This window comes from Lytechinus pictus, chromosome 15 (assembly GCF_037042905.1).
Source record: "Lytechinus pictus isolate F3 Inbred chromosome 15, Lp3.0, whole genome shotgun sequence".
NCBI classification, from domain to species: Eukaryota; Metazoa; Echinodermata; class Echinoidea; order Temnopleuroida; family Toxopneustidae; genus Lytechinus; species Lytechinus pictus.
Window position 1 is genome coordinate 22,807,029 of NC_087259.1, and position 23,540 is coordinate 22,830,568.

Genomic DNA, 23,540 nt, shown 5'->3' on the forward strand with positions numbered 1-23,540 from the left:
CTCCGAAACCTCCAAGGTGTTTACTTGTTTTAATCAACTTTACAACATCAATAGGCAACAGACTTCCATATTGTTCACTCTTCCATTACGAATCACTATTGACACCAGACTTCGAATCACACACTATAAAATTTTAAATAACTTAATACCTACAAATGAATGGCTCACAAAAACAGGAAAGAAAACCAATGCATTATGCTCTTTTTGCAATGCGACACCCGAGACATTGGATCATTTGTTTTTTGCATGCCCTAAAATAGCATCCTTTTGGAATGCGTTGCGTATGAGAGTGACTGATTTTAATCCTAATTATTTCCTTTCACGAGATCCTATTTTATTTGGATTACTAGAACCGTTAAGTCAATCCACCTTAGCATTTAATTTTCTAATTTTACTTGGTAAACAATTCATTTTGCGATGTAAATACCAATAGACTCTCCCTAGTTTGAAACAATTTAATTATTATCTTTTATCTTATAAAGTTACTGAGGAAATTATTGCAAAAAAGAAAAACAAACTCAATAAACACAATGTAAAATGGCAAAACATAAACAATTATTTTTCCATTGCATAAATTGTAACCACTGTAGATTAGCATTTTGTGTTAATCGTCTTTTTGTGTGTTTGTTTTATCTTCTGTTCATGTTGTAGAGGTGTTTCTTATGTCATATTTTCGGTCATGTTAATACATTAAAATGTCATATTTTTTTTGGTTGCACTATACCCCGGCCATGTCGCCAGGACGACAATGGACCGACGGGTATTACCGTACCCCTTTTCTTTTTTGGTTAATGGGTCATCCTGTCGGCAGGACTAGGGTACAAGTTGCTATTCTGAGTACACAATTTATTTAGGATATGTTGTATGTACTTATAACACAGTTTGTATCAATGTTCTGTTTGATTGAAGTGCAACGATATGTTTTGTATATGTTGATTGTTTTTGTGATGAATAAAAACTGCAAAGATGAAAAAAATAATAGTTTTTTTTTTTTAAAGATGTTTTATTGTTTTTCTCTCAAATCAAATTTCATACAACGCAGTTTATAAAGTAACAAATGTAAATAATAATTCAAACAAATAGTGCGCCTCAGAAGAGATTATTTCTAGATAGATGATGGTAATGATAATAGTATGTATTCATATAGCGAATAATATGATCTCCATAGATGTGATTTTCATATTGGCCTACATTACAATAGATATCGGATGAATTATTTGAGTTTCATTAAATTACAATATTATTCTACACTATATGGTGATTATTAGTTTGCGCTAGATTATTATACAGTGCACTTTACATAAATGCCTCTATCAATTATTGAATTATTAGTATTATTATCATACATTTGCTTCATAGGAACACCATTTTGAAGTAAAACAGGAGATATGGCAAGAGGGCAGGAAAGAGCTGAGGAAATCCAGCGAGAATTATTCAGAGATATTTGCAATGAAGTAACAGACCGGGAACTGGATCTTATAAAACGTAAGAGTTTATTTTGGTGCCTGTGTTATGCAATATTGTTATTATCAGTATCTTGATTTATTGGAAATAACAGGCTTTGTCATTTGGCAGCAAATTCAGGGAGATACAAAGTTTCAATACAGTATTTTGTACTGCCCCAACTACTATGTTTCTTCATTATTTTTTTATCAGTACTGATCTATGAGTATGAGACATAAACATTTAACGTCAATGGAAGTTACTTTAACATGGAAAAGATCTATTATTGGAAAGAGTTCGCTAAATCGCATCAGCCATCCTAACCCTTTGGCTGTCGCAAAAGGATCTCTTCCCATTTCTATATCTCCAGCTAATGCAGTAAAGGTTTGCAATTTTGAAGGAAAGTTCTTTCAATTAATTATTCAATATTTTCAAAGATAAATAATTATTTTTGCCATAGATGCATTTTCTTCATTTGTGTAACAGATTTTATAACTTATAAACCATTCTGAAGTTTTTATTTAGCATGAGTGCATTCTACTACCTGAATATCTATGATATAATATTTATAATACCTGCCATAGAGAGAACTTTCATATGTTCAAATTTCTGAACATACACTGCAGCCATTGTTTGGAATGCACTTCCAAAAGAAATCAACAAAATCAGTAATTTTCATGTTTATAAAAGGGAGCTATAGTCATATCTGTTAACAAATATTTAATGACAATCAAGTTTTTACTCTTCACTTAACATGTTTGTAGCACACTTTGTAAAATTATTTTAATAGTATTTTTATACTGGTCTAAAAGTTGTCTATTCTAAAAACATAGATTTATTCAATATCCCTGCACAGCCATGGTATTAAAGTTCAATTTTTTTTTTTGCAGTGATTCCATTAGATTACTTTTTTAAAATGTAAAATGAATGCCCCTTCTGTGTTTGTAATTATCTTCGTCTTTGAATACATTATATTTATTGTAGTAAATTTGTATCTTTCATTTCAATGGGAATGAATAAATCTTGAATTTGTGAGTGAGTGGGTGGGTCGGTCGGTGAGTGAGTGAGTGAATAACCATTATTCAGATTGTGAACCATTCTTCATAACTTGAATGTATTCTCCTTATTTATTGTGTCCATGTAATCTTTTCTTCTATAGAGGAACTTAAACAAAAAGCCTTTGGTGGATTCAAATCTGGGGAAATTGAAAGGGAGCTGAAAACAACAAATGATATTTTAGAAAAATTAAAGAGAAAAGGTTTAATCAAAGTAAGTATGGTAAAATATATTATTTATTCTTTCATGTGAAACTGTTCTTAAGTTATAAAAAAATGTTTTCAACTTTATTGCACATTATAACCGTTAGCAGGGTTCATGTAATATGGCTATTATACAGTGCGTCCCAGAAAAAAGGAAAGCAGGGTTCCCATGTCTTTATTCTTCAAAGACAAGTGAATTATGATATTTCATTTACCCAAATCATACATATCAATTATTATTCCTCTAGATTTTGATACCTAATAATAAAAGAAAAACTCTTCACGCTTTAATGAGCAAGACGAGTTTGACATTTTAATGTGAAAATCAGAATCCACAAAAAAATTGGACATCATTGGTTCTTGATAAAACAACCGTGCTTATTCGACGAATGGCTCATTAGCATTTCTTTTGTATTTGTTAAGTTTCTCTCACTGATTCCTGAAATGAGAGTTGATTCATATTCACACTTGAATTTCTGCGCAAATCATTTATGATATGCCTCAATATTTCTTGTTTCCAAATTGCCATGCATGAACAATTTGCTAAGCTTTTGGTTTCAAATTAAGATTCCACTCTTACCATGAGTATCAAATTGATAGTATGGTAAGGTCCCCCAAGTCTGTGCAGTCCCCCTTGTCTGGGCACACGCGTATCTGCACGATTCTATAGAGAAGATATAATGCAACAAACACTATTCTAGGTCTCTGGAAACCTGTGTCTTTTGCACCACAATGTGAACAAGTATAGTAAGAAATATTGACCCGTTTATTTGTCTCGCCCACCAGAGACGAAGGCGAGACTTAGGGATTCGTTAAAGTTTACATGCAGGTCAACGTTAAAGTTTACATGCAAGACTCTCCTATGACACCTAACTCCGCAACCGTAAGTCACTTTTCAACCAAACTTGGATGGTAGATGGACTTGAGGGACCTGCATATTATGCTGCAGTCGGAGGTCACATGGTAAGGTCAAAGGTCATTTTCAGGTCAACGTTTAAGTTTACATGCAAGACTCTCTTATGACACCTAACTCCACAACCGTAAGTCACTTTTCAACTAAACTTGGATGGTAGATGGACTTAAGAGACCTGCATGTTATGCTGCAGTCGGAGGTCACATGATAAGGTCCAAGGTCATTTTTAGGTCAATGTTAAAGTTTACATGCAGACTCTTATGACACCTAACTCCGCAACCGTAAGTCACTTTTCAACCAAACTTGGATGGTAGATGGACTTGGGGGACCTGCATGTTATGCTGCAGTTGGAGGTCACATGGTAAGGTCAAAGGTCATTTCCAGGTCACCGTTAAAGTTTACATGCAAGACTCTTATGACACCTTACTCTGCAACTGTAAGTCGCTTTTCAACCAAACTTGGATGGTAGATGGACTTGGGGGACCTGCATGTTATGCTGCAGTCAGAGGTCACATGATAAGGTCCAAGGTCATTTTTAGGTCAATGTTAAAGTTTACATGCAAGACTCTTATGACACCTAACTCCGCAACCATAAGTCACTTTTCAACCAAACTTGGATGGTAGATGGACTTGGGGGACCTGCATGTGATACTGCAGTCGAAGGTCACATGGTTAGGTCAAAGGTCATTTTCAGGTTAATGTTAAAGTATACATGCAAGACTCTCTTATGACACCTAACTCTGCAACCGTAAATCACTTTTCAACCAAACTTGGATGGTAGATGTACTTAGGCGACCTGCATGTTATGCTGCAGTTGGAGGTCACATGGTAAGGTCAAAGGTCATTTTCAGGTCAACATTAAAGTTTACGTGCAAGGCTCTTATGACAAGTGTTATTCCATCCCAGTCATTTCACAATGAAGTTTTGATACAATTTTGTTTTGTACCCTCGCAAATCACGATATTTCTGGTTATTTTCATTAGTGGGCGAGACACAAAATCGCTTTTGCCTTGTGATACTAACTGATTTATTATATTTTATTGATGTTTTTATATGGGACATGTCAACAAGATTACTGAATTATTGACAATATCAGGGCCCCGCCTTGCAAAGAGTTACAATTGATCCAATCAATCTCAACTGTATGGAAATCCATCCAGAACATAATTTTTTCTACATGAAATTTGCACAATCTTAGTAAACAAAGAGAATCGCACTGAATCTTCAAGAGAATGGTGAATGTATGAATATGCATCATATCTAGAAAATATTTTGAACAAATTTGCATTTTAGATGTTGACGTTGCTGGCTGTCCATAGTTGTGGTTGATCGGATTAATCGCAACTCCTTGTAAGACAGGGCCCTGGAATCCAGATTCCTTACATTATTTTCTGCTATGTCTGGCAAGCTTTCAAGTTGTCAAGAATAAACTTTGTACAAAGTGTTTGCATGAAATTTTACTTTGCGAATAATGGTCCATTTGCTAGAAGCAGGACTCGCTATTGCCAATCTATATTAGAACATGAGGCTTGAGAAACTGCTCAGACTGTCAAAAAAGAGGAAAAAAAATACTTTGCAATTATAATCTGAGATTGGAAACAGAGTGAATTGTACATTTTTTTACTTGTGACCATCCTGCACTGAACAAACCGTGGCTATAACACTGCTTGTTATATTCTAATGTTATTATCATACACTCTCCTGTCAGCATCCTAATCATTATTTTTTCATATTGTAGTATATCGTAGTACGTAATTCTGAAGTTCTTCATTTTCATGTATCTTGTTATTGTCATTGCATCGCACAGATTGGTGATTATGTAATATTACATAAGCTTGCAGGAGCTATAGAGTCACAGCCTCTATTGGATTATGTAGCTAAAGCAGAGAACTCATTGGTTGCAATACGTAAGTTGTGCCACTGTACACTCTTATTACAATAGCTGAAAGTATTTGGATTATACGATGAAATCCAAGAATTGTGCTTTTGTGTATTTAGCGTAATTGTGTTCGAAGCACGAATTTCGCCAGATCACACTTTGGTATTTCTCTTAGGATAATATAATTATGTAAAACAGGTAATAGGAACACGAGTGATTTTGCCATTTCATTTTTTTCAAAATGATAGTGACATTTGGGGCCCATTGCAGAAAAAATTGCAATCAATCGCAACTCTAAAAATCAGGCGCAACTTGATTTTCAACCAATCAACAGCCCGCATTTGGGACTTGCGATTGGTTTTTTTTCTTGCGTTTTTAAAATGCAACTCTTTCTGCAACGTTCCCCAGGTTCAATTTATTTTGGTAATGATCTGTACCACATACAGTAACTTCTACTATCAAATGATGGCAAATAGAATTCATATATACCGATTTTTACCCAAAAATGAAATTTAGTGTGGATTCATGAATACTATTTTTTGTGAATGGTCAAAACATATTTTCTGTCTAGTAACCTACTAAAGTTTATCATCTGATTTTGCATTGGGATCTGATAAACATGGTCTGGATGGTATATAACTTACTTGATTACGTTTGATGTTCCATATTTATGCCCGCGCAGACAAAGTCCGGAGGGGGCTTTAAGCGTTGCCCCTGGCCGTCTATCCTTCCGTCTATCCGTCCGTCCCCCCACTTGGTTTTCGCGCAATAACTCGAAAAAAATATGTAATGGATTTTTAAAAATTTTGGTTTGTAGGTACATGTAGATGACACTAAAATACAGGCCAAGTTCAAATTCAGAGTCCGCAGATCCAAGGTCAAAGGTCACAGCTCATTAAATATGCGAGTTGGTTTCCACATGATAACTTTGAAATATTTGACGGATTTAAAAAGTTTGTGGTGTGTAGGTAGATGACACCAAAATACAGGCTAAGTTCGGAGTCCGGAGGTCAAAGGTCACAGCTCTTTAAATATGTGAGTTGGTTTTTGCATGATAACTTATTAAATATTCAACAGATTTTTAAAAATTGGGATGTGTAAGTAGATGACACCAAAATACAGGCTAAGTTCAAATTAGGAGTCCGCAGGTCAAAGGTCACAGCTCATTAAATATGCGAGTGGGTTTCTGCATGATTACTTTTGAAATATTCACCAGATATTAAAAATGTTTGGTGTCTGGGTAGATGTCATCAAAATACAGTGAGGTCACATCAAATGACCTGACTGTGATATCTTCTGTCAGAGATTATTATGGAAATGGTGAGTCTTTAGGTCAAAGTTTAAATGTGTTCATTATATATATGCAGTATTGGTTTCTGCACGATATTAAAGCTAAATGAGCGTAGTTGCAGTAAAACACTGATTTCGTGAGAAAGTCTGTAAAACCAAGGTAAAGTATTGATATATCATCGTGGATCTAGATCTGGTACAGTTACATAAACTGAACTTTGTGAAATCATAATATCTAGCTAAAAAACGATCACACTGAAGATTGCCAACACAGATAGGCACACGTGGGACAGTGTATTATTATTGCTGGAATAAAGACCCGACGGAAGTGACCGAATCCGCGCTTATTTTGCTTATTTCTCAGCAATTACACAATTTCTTCCAGAATCCTTTGGCACATATTTTTTATTCATACGAACAGACACTTTGGTGATCATTATATTAAATTCTGTAAAAAGTCATTTTGAGATCGTTCCCAAAACTGGAATTTATCTTTAAGTTCAATCATATTGAATGAATTTCTGATCTCGCTAAGCGGGGTCATCTGTGTTCTTTGGACACGTCAAATTTCTAGTTTTCATATGATTTTTCTTGTGAATTCTTTGATCACTAAATTGGAAAAATCTCATTATGAGTTTGAATAGAATCCAATAAAATGACCACCCAAGTGTTTGTATGTTATAAGAAAAGGGATATGCCGATTGTTCCAGGTAGAGAATGCATAATTGTTGAGAAATAAACAAGTTATTAAGCAAAGTTACTTGTAGGTCTGGACACAAAGTTTCCATACTTATCCTGATCGAGGGTGATGTGGTTATGATCGTCATTGATTTTAATGCTCTTTTTTTTTATTATCATTGTTTGCTGTATTTGCTGCCATTTTGATATTTTCTATGTATCTTGCCTTCTTCATGGTACAGTTGAAAGTGGACTATTAAAGTGGACTATTCTCATGTAGATGTTTATACATGTTCTGAGGTAATACAGTCATTTGTCTGTCCCTCAAGATAAGAGAGAATACATTTTCAGCCCTCACACTATTTAGTGCTCATCTTGGCAAGGTGATTTTTTTTAATCTCCGTATTTAGAAATACTCTCGGTAATAGTGGAACGAAGCAAGGCAGTCGAGGCCGGCACCCAAGCTGATTGCCTTCGTTGCGTTTGTTTAAAACAAGCCATGGTTGATATTGATTGTAGTATTTAAGAATGAGCACAATATCAATACCCGCTTGCAAAGTGTTAATTTGTTTCGCTTTTTTCTCTCCATTTTATAGAGTGGCCTGTGAAGCAGCCAAAGACCGATCCCTCTCAAGAAAGCCCGATGCTTGGAGCAGTTGGCTATGGAGCATATGGTGGGCACCATGCCCAGTTCCCAGTGCAAAATACTCGTCCTCCACCCCCTTACCATCATTATGATGACCCTCAACCCTACCAGCCTACGATGGGACCCCCTCAGCATCAGGCTCCTCGTCGCCAGCAGCACCGTCAGTTCCAAGATAGCCCCACGAGAACACCACATCAGCAGCCTGGCGCACCTACCCAACAGAATCCCTATCAACAGGGTGGTGTAGCGCCCTCTCAGTTGGCCCAACCTATAACCGATCCCCACTATTCACACCAAGATGGTGGGAGTAGTACCCATCCGCAGCCCGCTTTCCCACAGTACACTCCCTCGTCAGGTGATTTTTTTTCATAATTTCTAACATTTGCTTTAATAGCCCAAGTCACTACCCCTTATGAAGCTGAGAGCAGTTCACTCATATACATCCATAATATGTCTTTCAGAAATCAAGCCTCTCAGGATTTTTGCTTCCTTTGGCAAGTGCTAGTTAAATAATTCATTAAATCTCTATTTGGTACATATGAATGATAATGATAACAAAATGAATATTTGAGCCAAACATTCATTTGAGCCAAAACAGTAGCCAAAGTTACTAAATATTTATAATATGCATATTAATTAATTAAATATTGATAAAAATAATTAAAAACTACTAGCCTACTCATTTGGTAAACATTATTTTTTTTTTTTCAGACCTACTTTTCACAACCTACTGGGCCTAATAAATCTGCAACTTTGCATAAGCGTGAATATTGCAATGAATGATGAAGGCCTCTTTATTTTCCAGGGCTCTTTTTGAGTTTTCTGGGGGCGAAACCGCCCTGAGCCCCATGTAACTATTTTCCCTGTCACTCAGTGTTAGTTAATCATAATTCATGTTAGTAGATTTTGGATAAAAATCAAGGATTGAATGCAAGAAAAGTACTTATACACTATATCCTTCTCATTGAACTCACACTAAGCTTTCACAAAAGTCAACAGCTCAACAAATACTCTTTAATATTTCCCACTTTTCTACGACACAGCCGAGATGCAATTAAGATCAGGCTCATCCTCAAGCCGAAGCCATGATGACGTATTCTTGCCAGAACGACGGAATATTTCGTTTGATAATCGCACCGAGTATGAGCCAGGACCTGGATATGTTCTCTTCATCAACAACATGTTCACCAGGCAACCAGATTACCGCAGGGGTAAGAACAGCATAGATGTGCCCAGCCACCCCAAAACCAACAATTAGTTGCCAGAGACAGTTCTCTGTCAGTAACAAAAATTATTATTTGGTCTTCACAAAGAAAACAAATAGGAAATTACCTTATCTGAAAGATTAATTCTTCTTCATTATACGGTCAAAATTTGAAGTTGTAAAATTGAATAAAATACAAGATACAAAAGTTGCTGTGACACTAGTATTTTTGTGGACTGCTTGGGAGTTTGGCTGAGATTGTATAGTGTGCACATAGACTCTTTAGTGAACCCCAAACTTCAAACATTGTTTTCTCCTTATATTTCAAAGATGTCACTTGGTGTCTTCTGCATTCATTCAAGTACTTGTTTGGGTTATTGGTGATCAATTTTTACAAGTTATATATTATCAAATACCTTAGGATGTGCTCTTTCAAACTCGATAAAAATTGCAAAATTCATTTTGGGCACCTGTTGTTTGTTTAGAGGTAGCTGGTCACATATGATGATAATTTGATGCATTTTAATGGATATTCTAATTTTTGCGACCCAAAGGGTAGAGCTGCATGATGAAGGGTATCATGAGTAGGCAATCTTATCCCCATGAATAATTTACATACCATTTTTGCTTCAAAGGCTGACATATGCCTTTTTTATAATATTATAAGATGTGCTGTATCACCACTCAAATATCCTCAGCAGTATTTTAAATACGCAACATATAATTTACCCCTGTTGCAGAGAATGATTCACCCGTGTCACAGAGTATTTTATCAAATCATCTTTCCTATTATAAACTTCAAACATGATTAGTATTAGTTTGATATTAAACCATGAAATGAAACAAAGAAATGAATGTGGGAATTTTGTTCAGATTTATTTGTTCCTATGATCAAAGAGCAGGAGTGGCAGCAACATACATGTAGCATGCAATATACCACCAGCATGACTGCTAGGAGCAGCTAGGGTTGCGGTAGAGGCTAGCTAGGTACAATCAAGATTTGTTGACCAATCATTTCACCTTCTTTTCTTCTATGCATGTTCAGGTGCTGAAGTTGATGAGAGGAATGTTCGTAATCTTTTTTCAAATACCCTGAAGGGTTACTTCTTGCAGTATATTAAAGATGTAACGTGTGAAGAGCTCAAGGGTTACTTGGAGTCCTTGAAGGACACCCTCTCAACGGGCATCTACAAGAGCTTCATCCTAATTCTTGGAACACACGGTGAACCAAAGATGGCTGACAGCAACAAGTCCATGAAGGTAATCACTGAATTATTATAAGGAGAGGTGTTGTGCCTCCGTGGATAAGTCTCCAGACTTTGAATCACAAGGTCCGGGGTTTGATCCCCAACACAGCATTTGTGTCCTTTTTGTCCACCAGAGGTGAAGGCGAGACTTACATGTAGGGATCCAAATGTCGTCTGTCCGTCACAAACCTAATGACACATAACTCCACAACCGTAAGTCGCTTTTCAACCAAACTTTGATGGTAGATGGACTTGGGGGACCTGCATGTTATGCTGCAGTCGGAGGTCACATGGTAAGGTCAAAGGTCATTTTCAGGTCAACGTTAAAGTTTACATGCAAGACTCTTATGACACCTAACTCCGCAACCATAAGTCACTTTTTAACCAAACTTGGATGGTAGATGGACTTGGGGGACCTGCATGTTATGCTGCAGTCGGAGGTCACATGGTAAGGTCAAAGGTCATTTTCTGGTCAACGTTAAAGTTTACATGCAAGACTCTCTTATGACACCTAACTCCGCAACCGTAAGTCACTTTTCAACCAAACTTGGATGGTAGATGGACTTGGGGGACCTGCATGTTATGCTCCAGTCGGAGGTCACATGATAAGGTCAAAGGTCATTTTCAGGTCAACGTTAAAGTTTATATGCAAGACTCTTATGACACCTAACTCCGCAACCGTAAATCACCTTTCAACCAAACTTGGATGGTAGATGGACTTGGGGGACCTGCATGTTATGCTGCAGTCGGAGGTCACATGGTAAGGTCAAAGGTCATTTTCAGGTCAACGTTAAAGTTTACATGCAAGACTCTTATGACACCTAACTCCGCAACCATAAGTCACTTTTTAACCAAACTTGGATGGTAGATGGACTTGGGGGACCTGCATGTTAGGCTGCAGTAGGAGGTCACATGGTAAGGTCAAAGGTCATTTTCAGGTCAACGTTAAAGTTTACATGCAAGACTCTCTTACGACACCTAACTCCGCAACCATTAATCACTTTTCAACCAAACTTGGATGGTAGATGGACTTGGGGGACCTGCATGTTATGCTGCAGTCGGAGGTCACATGGTAAGGTCAAAGATCATTTTCAGGTTAACATTAAAGTTTACGTGCAAGGCTCTTATGACAAGTGTTATTCCATCCCAGTCATTTCACAATGAAGTTTCGATACAATTCTGTTGCGTGCCCTGGCAAATCACAATATTTCTGGTTATTAAGTGGGCGAGACACAAAATCGCTTTTGCCTTGTCTGAAATAAAGACGTCAGAATATTGGTATAGCGAAAAATATATCGAGTTCTGACGTCACGCAATATCATAGTTGAAATATATTTTGTCACATGATGCTATTTGAACCAATCACTATAAAGGATTCAATCAATGTAGGATATAGAAAACAGTATACTTCCTGGGTTATACTTAGATTACTGTCCAAGGGAAATGGGTTCTTAGAGAAAAACACAAATCCCTGATAATTAATTACATGGCCTATGGGAAAGTTGTCTGTGCCCCTTGTCATAATTTATTTACCCAGTTGCCAATCTGAAATCTACGTATAGTCTTAGTGATCTCAATTTCAAAGCAGCCATAACTTTCTTATTGCTTGACCGATTTCTTTCAAACTTTCACCATTCTGTTAATTTTGTTTTCTCCTTTCCAACACAACATTTTATGACCAAGGCTGGATTTCCCTTTAATGTTTAATACATGGTTTTGGGGTTAACTGAACGCCTATAGCGCAACAATTCTTTTTAGCTACTCATTACCTGATGGTTGAAATTATACATTATAAAGTTGTATCAAAGGATGCCTAAGACACTATGCTCAAAAGCCATGAAGGCTTTTGATGCATCAATATTTAATCAAAATTACCTTCAGCAACTGCACAAAGTGGTCAGAATCCCATAGACTTTGTATGGTATTGGGTGTTCTAACAATTTTGGCCCCAACTGTAGATTGATGATGATATTTTGGTAGGGACAATTAACCTTGGTTTTACTGATTTTCTTGTGAAAGCAGTGTGTACAGCAGCTACTTTTATGTTTAATTTAATAATTAAAGTTTATGTCATTTCCTTTGCACTACCCATCTAATTTACATCTACTCTACATATTTGGCAGGATGCAGTTCTTATGGCTGATAATAAATGGATGATGGTGGAGGACATTGTTAGCAGTTTCCATGGCGACCAAATACCTGCAATGAAGGGTATGTACGAAAGATATTCAAACTGGCCTTTCATCAAGAGTGGAGCCATTGAGCCATAGTTTGCATGCCCCAAAGTATTTAAATGATTCTTGTCAATTTTATGGGGTTAATCAGTACTTCATCTTGGATAGTTTTCAACTTTTATTGTATCCCCCGAACAGAGTTCGGAGGATACTATGGATTTGGCCTCATCGCGCCGCCGCCGCATCCGTCGGCGAGATTTTCTTGTGAGCGCTCTATCAGCTGCATTTTTTCTCGGATCATCTTCAAATTTAGCATGAAGGGTGAGTATGGTATAGCGAAGAAGCCTATCGATTTTGGTGTGGGTGAAGACATCGTTGCCATGGTAACAAGAGTTTTTGTGGAAATAGCAGAGATGTCCTTGCGAGCGCTCTACCAGCTGCATTTCTTCTCCGATCATCTTCAAATGTAGCATGAAGGTTCAGTGTATTATAGCAAAGCCGCCTATCGATTTTGGTGTGGGCAGAGACATCGTTGCCATGGTAACAAGTATTTGTGGAAATAGCAGAGATGTCCTTGCGAGCGCTCTACCAGCTGCATTTCTTCTCCGATCATCTTCAAATGTGGTATTAAGGTTGAGTGTGGTATATCGAAGCCGCCTATCGATTTTGGTGTGGGCGGAGACATCGTTGCCATGGTAACGAGTTTTTGTGGAAATAGCAGAGAAGCCTTGTGAGCGCTCTACCAGCTGCATTTCTTCTCCGATCATCTTCAAATGTGGCATTAAGGTTGAGTGTGGTATATCGAAGCCGCCTATCGATTTTGATGTGGGCGGAGACATCATTGCCATGGTAACAAGAGTTTTTGTGGAAATAGCAGAGATTTCCTTTTGAGTGCTCTACTGGCTGCATTTCTTCTCCAATTATCTTCTGATTTGTCATGAAGGTCCATTATGGTAAAGCAAAGCCGCCTAATGATTTAGGAGTGGGTGGAGACTTGGTTGCCATGGTAACCATATTTTTGTGGAAAATTAGGTAAACCTGTAACTTCTGCTTATTTTCCAGTTTGTCATAACAGTTGGCACACAGAAGCAATATTAGAAAGTGAAGCGAAGATGCCTATCATTTTTGGTGGGGGTCTTAGTGTTAGGTTTAAAAATATATCCAGATTACTCTATAATTGTATTCCCCAACTGGTGATATTGAACAATATTTTTTGTAGGTTCTGCAGAGTCATGCTGCTACATCATATTATTGTCATCAAATTTGGTACCCACAGGCAAAATGTGGGTAGGGTCATTGTCGTCATGACAATTGTATTTATTTGTCAAATATCTGTGTGAGCTCTATATATCGCAATGACGGATGAAGCGGTGGGTTTGGGGTATACATGTGCTCGGCCGCGCGACCCGCCGAGCATCTCTAGTTTGTAAATTCACAATTTGATAGACTTCAATATTTTGACAATCTGTAATTCCTGGGTTTTTTTCTGCATGCTAGATAAACCAAAGGTTTTCATCATCCAGTCTTGTCGTGGAAAGAAGTTTCAGAGATCCGTGTCTTTGTCCGACAGTCCCGCCATTGTGTCAGATGCTTATCCTCGGCAACAACCAGAATACATGACCCGGCCCATCAACTCTGACATTCTGATTGCATATGCGACCTCAGAAGGTATGAGTAGTTGTTTTCTCCCAAATTCAGAATCGTAAGGGCATGTGTGGTTCCTGATATTTTGTTTTGAAGAAATGGCAGTGGAGATGGTAATAATGATGATGAGTGAAATGCTGATGTTCACAATGTCTATGGTGATTATGGTAATGATTAAGATTGATGATGGTGATGAGGAAGAAGAAAATTTTGATGGTGGTGCTATTGATGTTGATATTGGGGTGGGAATGATGAAGATAGAAAAAAAATACTGAAGTGGTCATTATGATGATGATGAAATGTTGATGATAACGTTGGCCGTGTTAATGGTGATAGTGGTGATGATTACATTGGTGATGATGATGGTGATGAGGAAAAAGAGGATTTTGATGGTGATGCTATTGATGTTGATAATGATTATGATTGTAGGGATGATGGAGACATGAATAATAGTGGTGATCATGATGTTGATTTTGATGAAATTTTGATGATGGTATTAAAGAAGATGATGAGGAGGAGCAGGAGGATGATGATAATGATGGTGAGAAAAGTAAGGATTATGGAGGGGATGATGAAGATGTCAAAGATAATACTATTGATTTTTAGGCTGATAAAGACAATGATTTCAATTTTCAAAGGGGATGAAACATTTGTCATTTGATAACTTTTTGTCAGAGTAGGGTATTATTACATAGGTATCAGTGAGGTGTCAGGTTTTATCCAGAGACACACATTACCATAAGTACCGTAATTCAAACTCGCAGGATAAGCGGAGTAATAGTAAGGCATTTTCCCCCCAGGAACCAAGGCATGGCGGAACGAGGATGAAGGGTCTTGGTTTGTGAAAGACCTATGCGATGTCATCACCGAGTATTGCCGGAAAGAGCACATGCTAGACATCCTTGTCCATGTGAACAACAGGATGGTATGGCGAGAAGCGACCGAGAACCGCGGGAAACAGATGCCGTGCTTTGTGTGCACATTCACCAAGAAGTTCATGCTTGCATATCCTAATAAGTAAAGATGATGATGATGTTTGGGATAGCTAGAGAACACGAGTCTGATGAATTTAGGGTAGGCGTTGAATTTGTATATTTCTAGGGTACTCTTTCAGAAGGCACATTTCTCTATGACAGCACAAATTTAAAAAAGAAAAGGTTACGACCAATATCCAATGCCAATGAGATGGGCATTTTTTTAAAGGCCAATCACTAGAGAATAGAATGGCCTTGGCCGTGGATTGAAGGAAGCCCGATTATAGCCCTATTCACCTTCATGGTGCCATTGCAAGATTAAAACCATCTGAAAAAAAATAAAAATGAAACTTGATTTCTTGGAATTGGAAACTTAAGCTTCATATTGAGCATGTATGCCTTTCTGCAATTAGCTTCATGACATAATCATCAACTGAGAATAATTCCATTGGACCAAACGCACTATCTGTACTGTCTCCCTTAGGGTTTATTATGCATTGTTTCCATTTCACATCAGTCAGTCAACTGGTACCTCATATCATTGGACCCAAGTTCATTGAATATGGTCTTTGATCAGTTTATAATGAAACTACAAATATTTTAATTAAAACAATGATAGATGCAACTTATAATGTATCAAATCCACTCTGCAAAGTGGAATAGCCACACCTTGCCTGGCCTCACATTAATCATTGGATGTTTACTAGTGATGCTGAATTCTTTGAGAAATAAAAATGTGACCAGCCGCCCCAAAACCTCCAAAATTCGGCAGCGATGGTTCTTCATAATAGCAAAAAATAGTAAATTTGTCTTTAAAAAAAATAAAATATGCTTTATCTGAAGGAGCATTTCTTCTTCTTTTTACAGTAAAAAATTCAAGTTGTAAAAGATACAACTTTTGCAAGAGTTTCTTTAAAACACAAGCTTTTTCAGACTGCTTGGAAGTTTCATAGAGATTGCACAGTGTGTCCATCTCATGCTTGAGTGAACCCCCAACTTCAAACCTTGATTTCTCCTTATTCTTTGAATCTCTCTCTGAATTAATTCTACGTTCATTCAAGTATTTGAGTGGGTTATTATTGGTCAGTTTCGTAAAATTATATAGTGCGTCCCACAAAAAACGAAACCGAGATTTATCGATGATTTATCATAACTTAATCACAAATATACAAGTGACCTACCATTGTAAAGCTTAGAATCTCCTCTTTCATCTGAAATTACTAAGATTATTCCGCATTCATGCATGAGTGAGCAAAAACAATTTGAAGAAAGGATACCAAAAACTCATTTGGCGGGGGTATCTGAATTTCAAAAAGAAATTCACATTCCTAAAAGTTCAATATCTGCTCTTTTATTTGATACCTTAATCACAGAAAATGGTCAAGAAGTAAAAAAGTTCTGTTCCCTCGAAACAATGCTTGTATTTCCATAATTTCATTAAATAAACGTGTTTTCACCGGTTTCCCACAGAAGCTATCGCATGGTTAACAACAGACTTAATGCATGGCTGATCATCAACAAAACGAATTGTCAAGTGACTCGGAACGCCAGCCTGTAAAACCTCTTCATTTTAGGAAATTATTGAAATTCAAGCTTTATTTCAAATGAGCAGAACTTTATTATTTCTTGACCATTTTCTGTAATTGAGGTATCAAATTAAAGAGCAGATATTGAATTTTTTTTTAAATGTGGTTTTCTTTTTTGAAACCTAGATACAGCCCGCCAAGTGACTTTTTGGTATCCCCTCTTCAAATTGTTTTTGTTCACTCATGCGTGAATGAGAAATAATCAAAGTAATTTCAGATGAAAGAGGAGATTCTAAGCTTTACAATGGTAGGTCACTTGTCTATTGTATTTGTGATTAAGTTATGATAAATCTCGGTTTCGTTTTTTCTGGGACGCATTGTATATCATTTTAAAGCTAAGGATGTGCTTTTTCAAACTAAATAAAATCTCAAAATTCGTTTTGGGCATCTTTTTTTTTTGGGGGGGGGGGGACTGGTCACAAAGTATCTCAAGATGCCTTCATTGCCAATATCATAGCCATTGTCTGCAGTTAGGGATCTCATGACTTTAAGCCCAGTAAACATGATGTAAAAACAAAATAGAATGAAGAATTTTCATGAACCTTCTTAAACTATACCTAAATTAGTTTCGAAAATATTTAATAGTTCCATGGGATGCAGTGGAATTCACTAGGACAAGTTTCACTCAGATGATGGGTTGGTTTTTATAAAAGCAGAAAAATAAGAGAAAAAGATTGGTGAAGAAAAACCAACTTTAATACCATAAGGGTGAACTTCCCCTTTAAGGCTCTTGGGTCATAATAGAACAATTGCCTAAGATTTTTTTAAGTACTAGTAATAACAGTACTTGATATATGTGTAGTGTGTAATACTCTGTATTATATTTTTTATTGACAAACTTTGTAAACTACACAGCAGTGTTCTGTAGAATAGTCAAGCACTGTATAATAGAATGTTTTGATACCCAGCATCATAACATAGCTTTTAATTCTAGCTCTGGTTGAGTAATGTACTGATTTTATATTATGTAATCATAATCAATTATATAATTTTTCTAGTAATAGTGTACATTGTATATAATATACTACATTCCTGTAGTGTTTATGTGTTCACATGAGTGTTCTTTGTACCATAATTCTAACGCTTCAGTACTACACAATTTGCATAGTAGAGCACAATCTGCATAACAGCGATATGTCTATTCCATACAGTGTAGAGCGCATAATCATGTTTTAAAGTGCTGCATATTATCATGTACAAGAAATTGTTTGACTTTTTTATCTATTCAGATCAATTGTGTGTTATTTAGACAGATTGCCTAATATGATTAGTACTAGTATTTATTGCAATTGCTTGTCCTTTGATTCTTATCAGATTTTATAGCTCCTCCTCCCACCAAATGAAGTTTGATGGAATACTCTTTAGGTTTCTTGGGGGGAGGTGGTGTTTCACAAAGACTGCATGTAAGTGTACCTTTAATAGAATAATGCTTATATAAATGCTAACGTGCACATGTTATTTAACACTTATTCTGAATTTCTGATTGATGGATATATGGTAGTGCACATCCCATGCACATGATCTGACCAATGCGGTGATGATACTGAATGTAACTGAAATTAAGTGTGTCTTCACGTCGCACCAAGATCTTTGTGAAACAACCCTTGGTCATTTTTCTGTTCAGCCAGCAAGCTGTCCTTTCAGGGGTGTGAGAGTTCAGATTTTTAGCTGATTTGAGATTTTTTTTTTCAGCTTAATTTCAGCTTATTTTTGGCTTTCCTCTGTACACAAAAAGTAGGGAGCTCTTCCGACTTTTTCAACACTCTTCAGCCTTTTTCAGATCTTTTTATTTGTGACCACTCACACCCCTGTCCAGTTTATACTGTAATTAATCGTCAGCATATGATGGACTGGCCAGAAATGTGGCTCATGTATACAGAAGACTACATGACGTTGGATTGTTTGATAAATAGGCATACTAAGTGATTCAAGTGTATGCTTGTTTCTTTACTGGAAACCCAGTAACAAGGCCCCCTAACAAGCCTTTAACATGTAAGTAGTAGGGTAATAAAGAAATTACAGTACTAAATTGAATCTGGTTTAGCATGCAACTTGTTGCTATTAAAGTCTGTCAGTTTACCTCTGGCAATGTTTCGGGTTGTCCAGAACAACCTTTATTCGAAAAGTATGCGTAAAATTTGAATATGTTAGTAAACGTGTCTGTTAATGAACCATTTTACAATTACAACTCTATGCATGCTTGTGTGGACATAATGACCTGAATTTGACTATCAATGTTTTGGACAATTTTGTACATGAAAAATTTGTTTATTTCAATTAGATCTATCCATTATATTGTACATGTAGTTATAACAACTATGAATGTTACAGTAGTTTTTATTACTATTTTGAGCATTAGGCAAGTATTACATTTATGTATTAACATCTCTTTAATTTGCTTATATTTATATTCTTGCTATGAATTCAATTTTTGAAACAAAAAAAAGATAACAATTATTGCAATTTTTCCCTGCTGACATTTCTTGTATTCAACTCCAGATTGTGCAATCTGAAATCAGAGTAATAGTGGTGTATGCCTTGACAACTTGTCACTAAATCATTTGTTTTGTTGTTGTTTTCTTCTTGTGTGTTTAAAATTCAAGCTAATTGTTTATAACATTTTTCTGTGGTTTTTTTTTTGGTTGTCATATTGCTAATGCAATAAAATCCATGTCTCTATACATTGTACATGTATATTGTAAAATAAAGCAGATTTTGCATCATTATTTTTATACCTAGATTGCAAAATATAGACATTTTGATGGGATTACTTCATATTTCTTGATTATTCCTTTTTCCCCTTTTACCTGTAGAAGTTGTGCAGTTTAGTAGTAGAAGTAGAATTAATGCAGTTGTATACCACATATCAGTTCACTTGTATTTAACAAAAATGCAAATTTTAAATCAGTCAAAAACTATATTTTATATTTTTTGTTCAACTTGCTTTCAATGGAATGGAAACTTGTGGATATAAAGGTTACCGTTTAACTAAAATGGAAGCATTTGATGAATTTGAATATTATGATTTACCATTATGTTCATTGACTTGGTTTCAATGTATACTCAATATTAATAGTTAAGAGCTTGCAAAGCTAGCACTAGGTCCAATTCTACTTATTTCATAGCCTTGTAGAAATGGGTCATAAGTCAATTATTTTACCGTTAATGTAACCAATCTGTGTAATTAGGTGTCAATCTGCATTTAAGAAATGTAGCTAGTGATATCCAGTTTAAACCCACATAGGGAGTGTTTCACGAAGAGGCCTTAAAGCAATTTCACTTGCTAGATCTACACCAGCCAATCAGATGCAAGTATTTCAGTACCTTATAACAGTTGTGAGTGAAAGCCCCTTGAGCAGTTGCTCCATGAAAGTGGAAACACTAGGTGTCAATTTGAATTGAAGTGAGGAAGAAATATTTTGGGCTATAAAATCTGTGATTAGGCCAGGGCCCCTTCTTACAAAGAGTTACGATTGATTGGATCAATCGTAACTCTATGGAAATCCATTAGTGTCATAATTTTTTACAGGAAATTTGCAGAAATGTCCTTTGTAAACAAAGGAGAACACACCAAATTGTCAAGAAATCAATTTATGGATATACATTCATATCTAGAAAAAAAATTTGAGCAAACATACATTTTATATGTTGACTTACTGGCTTTCCATAGTTGCGGTTGATCGGGTCAATCACAACTCTTTTTAAGATGGGCCCCAGATTTGAAGGCATGTTATTATAAGTTTTCATTGTGGAAGTACATTGCTTTGCTGCATCCTAGGGCCCAGAGTTATGAAGAGAACTAGAAACAACGGTGGTCTAATGTCACAGTGAAATTGCGATCCCATCCGATTCAGAAATATCAATTCACCGGAGTTTCAGGCATTGTCATCATGTGATGTTAAACCTTTGGTGGAAATGTGTGGAATATCAAGTCCATTACATGATTTTTGTAATAGTTTCTTCCCCCTTAGGTGATACCTGTTCCTGAATAAGCACTCAAATAGTATGGAATTCCCCATAAAAGCATGATAAAAAATATGTCTTTGAAACTGTTAGGACATTCATGAAATGAATTTTATAAATAAATGCAATATTTTCCTCAATATTCTTGGTGTTTTAGAAAGGAATTTGATACTTTTAATTGAATTGAATTAAATTTTTAATCGAAATCATACTTGGAGGATATTTGTTTAAATATCTGTGTATAACACAATGTGCTTGTAAGAGCATTGTACAAAATGTATAAGTTTGTTGTACAAGATCTGTGTATAAGATCTTTTGTGTAAGATCATGTGCAAAGTATACAAGTCTGTCGTATAAGAGCTATATGTTTGTGTAGGATCATTGAACAAAATGTACAAGTTTCTTGTACATGATCTCTGTATAAGATCTTATGTGAGAACGTTGGACATGATTTCAAGTTTGTTGTACCAGTTCTGTGTAAAGACCTGTGTGTAAGGTCTCTGTACAAAATGCACAACTTTGTTGTACAAGATCTTTGTATTATGTGCGAGATATTGAAATATTTGTATTAGATGAAAGCACCATCCCATATATCTTCTATCCTACTTGCAATGAAATTGTAACTACATTGAGCTATGGTACTACTACTACTAGTATTTATGTTATGCATTACTTACCAAAAAAAGAACAGGGCGAGCCAAATGTGTTTCTCAATCATGTCTATTTACATCAGCTAAAGCATGAATGTGCAAATTGAATTATTCTTATTGACCAGAACTCATATTCAACTTACACCTTGACTTTTTTCCAAATATTTGATTGAGTTAAATTTGAGTACAGTCATTGTGTAAAATGGCAAAATCACTAAAATTATGACACTTTATATTCCAGTTCGACAACTTTGTTTGCATTGCATATAAGAATTTATTAATTAAATCTTGAATCCATCTAAAGTAATTGAGAACATAATTATGTTGATGGATAAACTTCTCACATAGTTATCAAATTTCCGAATGAATTGAATTGAATGCGCTTGATATACAGCCTTTTTAACTGAGTGAGATAATAGTTCAATTTAATCTATAGATAACTTTTAAACTAAGTATATCAGACAGACCTCCGAAGACGGCATTCTAGTAAATGAAAATGTTGAAATATAAGGTTCATGTAAATCAATTTTCTTTCTAGGGTCAAGAATAATGCTAGTTCCGTTGACATGCAATCTAATTTTCGACAAGTCATTAATGTGACAACTTAATCATTTTTTTTTTAATGGAAATATTTAAGATATTTTCTTATAGATATTTTGATGATTTCAATATTTACTGAAATAGAATGTGGTTGAAATTGTATTTTTATTTGCATATTGTTTTTTTAAACCATGGTACAATAAATTGTGATTTATCTATTCCCCTTAAGCAATAATCCATGTGTTATTTTGCAGTATTGGCACCCTTCAACTTTTCATCTTTTGCATATTCATCCCTAAAAACTTGCAATTTCTACCTTGTTTTCATACATCGAGTTATCTTTTTTATGTTAATTCTTCTGAACTATCATCGCCCTCATCTTATCTATCCCCCACTATCTCTCTCTCTCTCTCTTTCACCTACACCCATCCCTCACACACACACCCTCACCAAACGTTTGCGTATGAGTTACTCTATCCAGTCTGAACCACCTCACCCCCCCCCCCCCCCCTTCGTTCTCCAGGGTGACCCAATACAACCTGGCCTAACTAAGTCTTCTTTCGAGAGCTATGGTGAAATGGACAGGGCATTCCATTATTGATATTTTGAGCGGGCGAGAATACAAAAGAGATCAAACAAATCGGCATTTGTTATAAATCTGACTTTTCCATGTTATTTTTTTATTCGAAATTGGCAGTGAAATCGAACAAAAGCACAACTGATTATTTCAATAAAAAACAATTGTAAGGTACCGATTTTATATCTTGCTTGGTACACTGCAATAAATCACTTTTCCTGACAAGGCGTAGATCCGAAATTTACCGATGGCGGCCACATTAAAAAAAAGCCAAAAGTGACCCAAAAGAAACCTCGGGGAAGGGGGCAAGGGCCGCCCTCGCCCCTGAATCAAAACGCAATTTTGGATGTCATCTTCGAAATGCAAGTTAGTCTATTAAATCACAGAGGAATCAAGTATAACAAACCCAAGATCTTTTGACAAAATATGTAAACAAATTTATACAAAACATATCGATAACTAAAATGTGAAAAGTAGCGTACTCAGAGTCCGTGTGAATTTTGAAAGTATATAAAAACATATACATAAATGAATTATAAATCATGCGTGTTAACAAATGCATATAGTTTTGATTTCAAATATTTCATTAAATCATGGCATGTTAATCGAAATTTGGAAAAGGAAATTAGAGGAACCTGATTAAATCAGATGTAGATGGTGAAGAAGCCAACGGTTACTTTATAGGATGATCATTATCAGGGGAACCTTGAACCTTGAAGAATAATCCCTTTCAGCAGCTTCAAAGCTATCCCGGGATGAAAACATTCTGTGTATCAGTGCGAGGTGCCATGGTGAAGTAATTTGAAATTTCACTTATATACATTAAAAGTGAATGTGCACCGTGCAAGTAAAAACTGCCTCTTGGTTTACAGC

At 36.0% G+C, this 23,540-nt stretch overlaps 1 protein-coding gene across 1 annotated transcript; it reads left to right on the forward strand.

Moving 5' to 3' along the window:
- The first annotated feature begins 1,357 nt into the window (after nt 1-1,357).
- Nucleotides 1,358-17,593, forward strand: LOC129277444 (cell death protein 3-like). Its single transcript, XM_064110241.1, has 9 exons — nt 1,358-1,485; nt 2,603-2,712; nt 5,423-5,522; nt 8,059-8,463; nt 9,152-9,319; nt 10,358-10,572; nt 12,683-12,770; nt 14,231-14,401; nt 15,178-17,593. Exons 1-9 carry the CDS (start codon nt 1,389-1,391, stop codon nt 15,396-15,398), a joined length of 1,575 nt encoding a protein of 524 aa, XP_063966311.1. The 5' UTR covers nt 1,358-1,388; the 3' UTR covers nt 15,399-17,593.
- Nucleotides 17,594-23,540: the final 5,947 nt, after the last annotated feature.

What these genes read in the sequence shown, in the direction of transcription:
- LOC129277444 (XM_064110241.1), top strand. Translation starts at nt 1,389, where the DNA reads ATGGCAAGAGGGCAGGAAAGAGCTGAGGAAATCCAGCGAGAATTATTC. An exon ending in GAACTCATTGGTTGCAATAC is followed by an intron (nt 5,523 to 8,058) that starts GTAAGTTGTGCC and finishes TCCATTTTATAG; the next exon opens with AGTGGCCTGTGAAGCAGCCA. An exon ending in TGCATATGCGACCTCAGAAG is followed by an intron (nt 14,402 to 15,177) that starts GTATGAGTAGTT and finishes TTTTCCCCCCAG; the next exon opens with GAACCAAGGCATGGCGGAAC.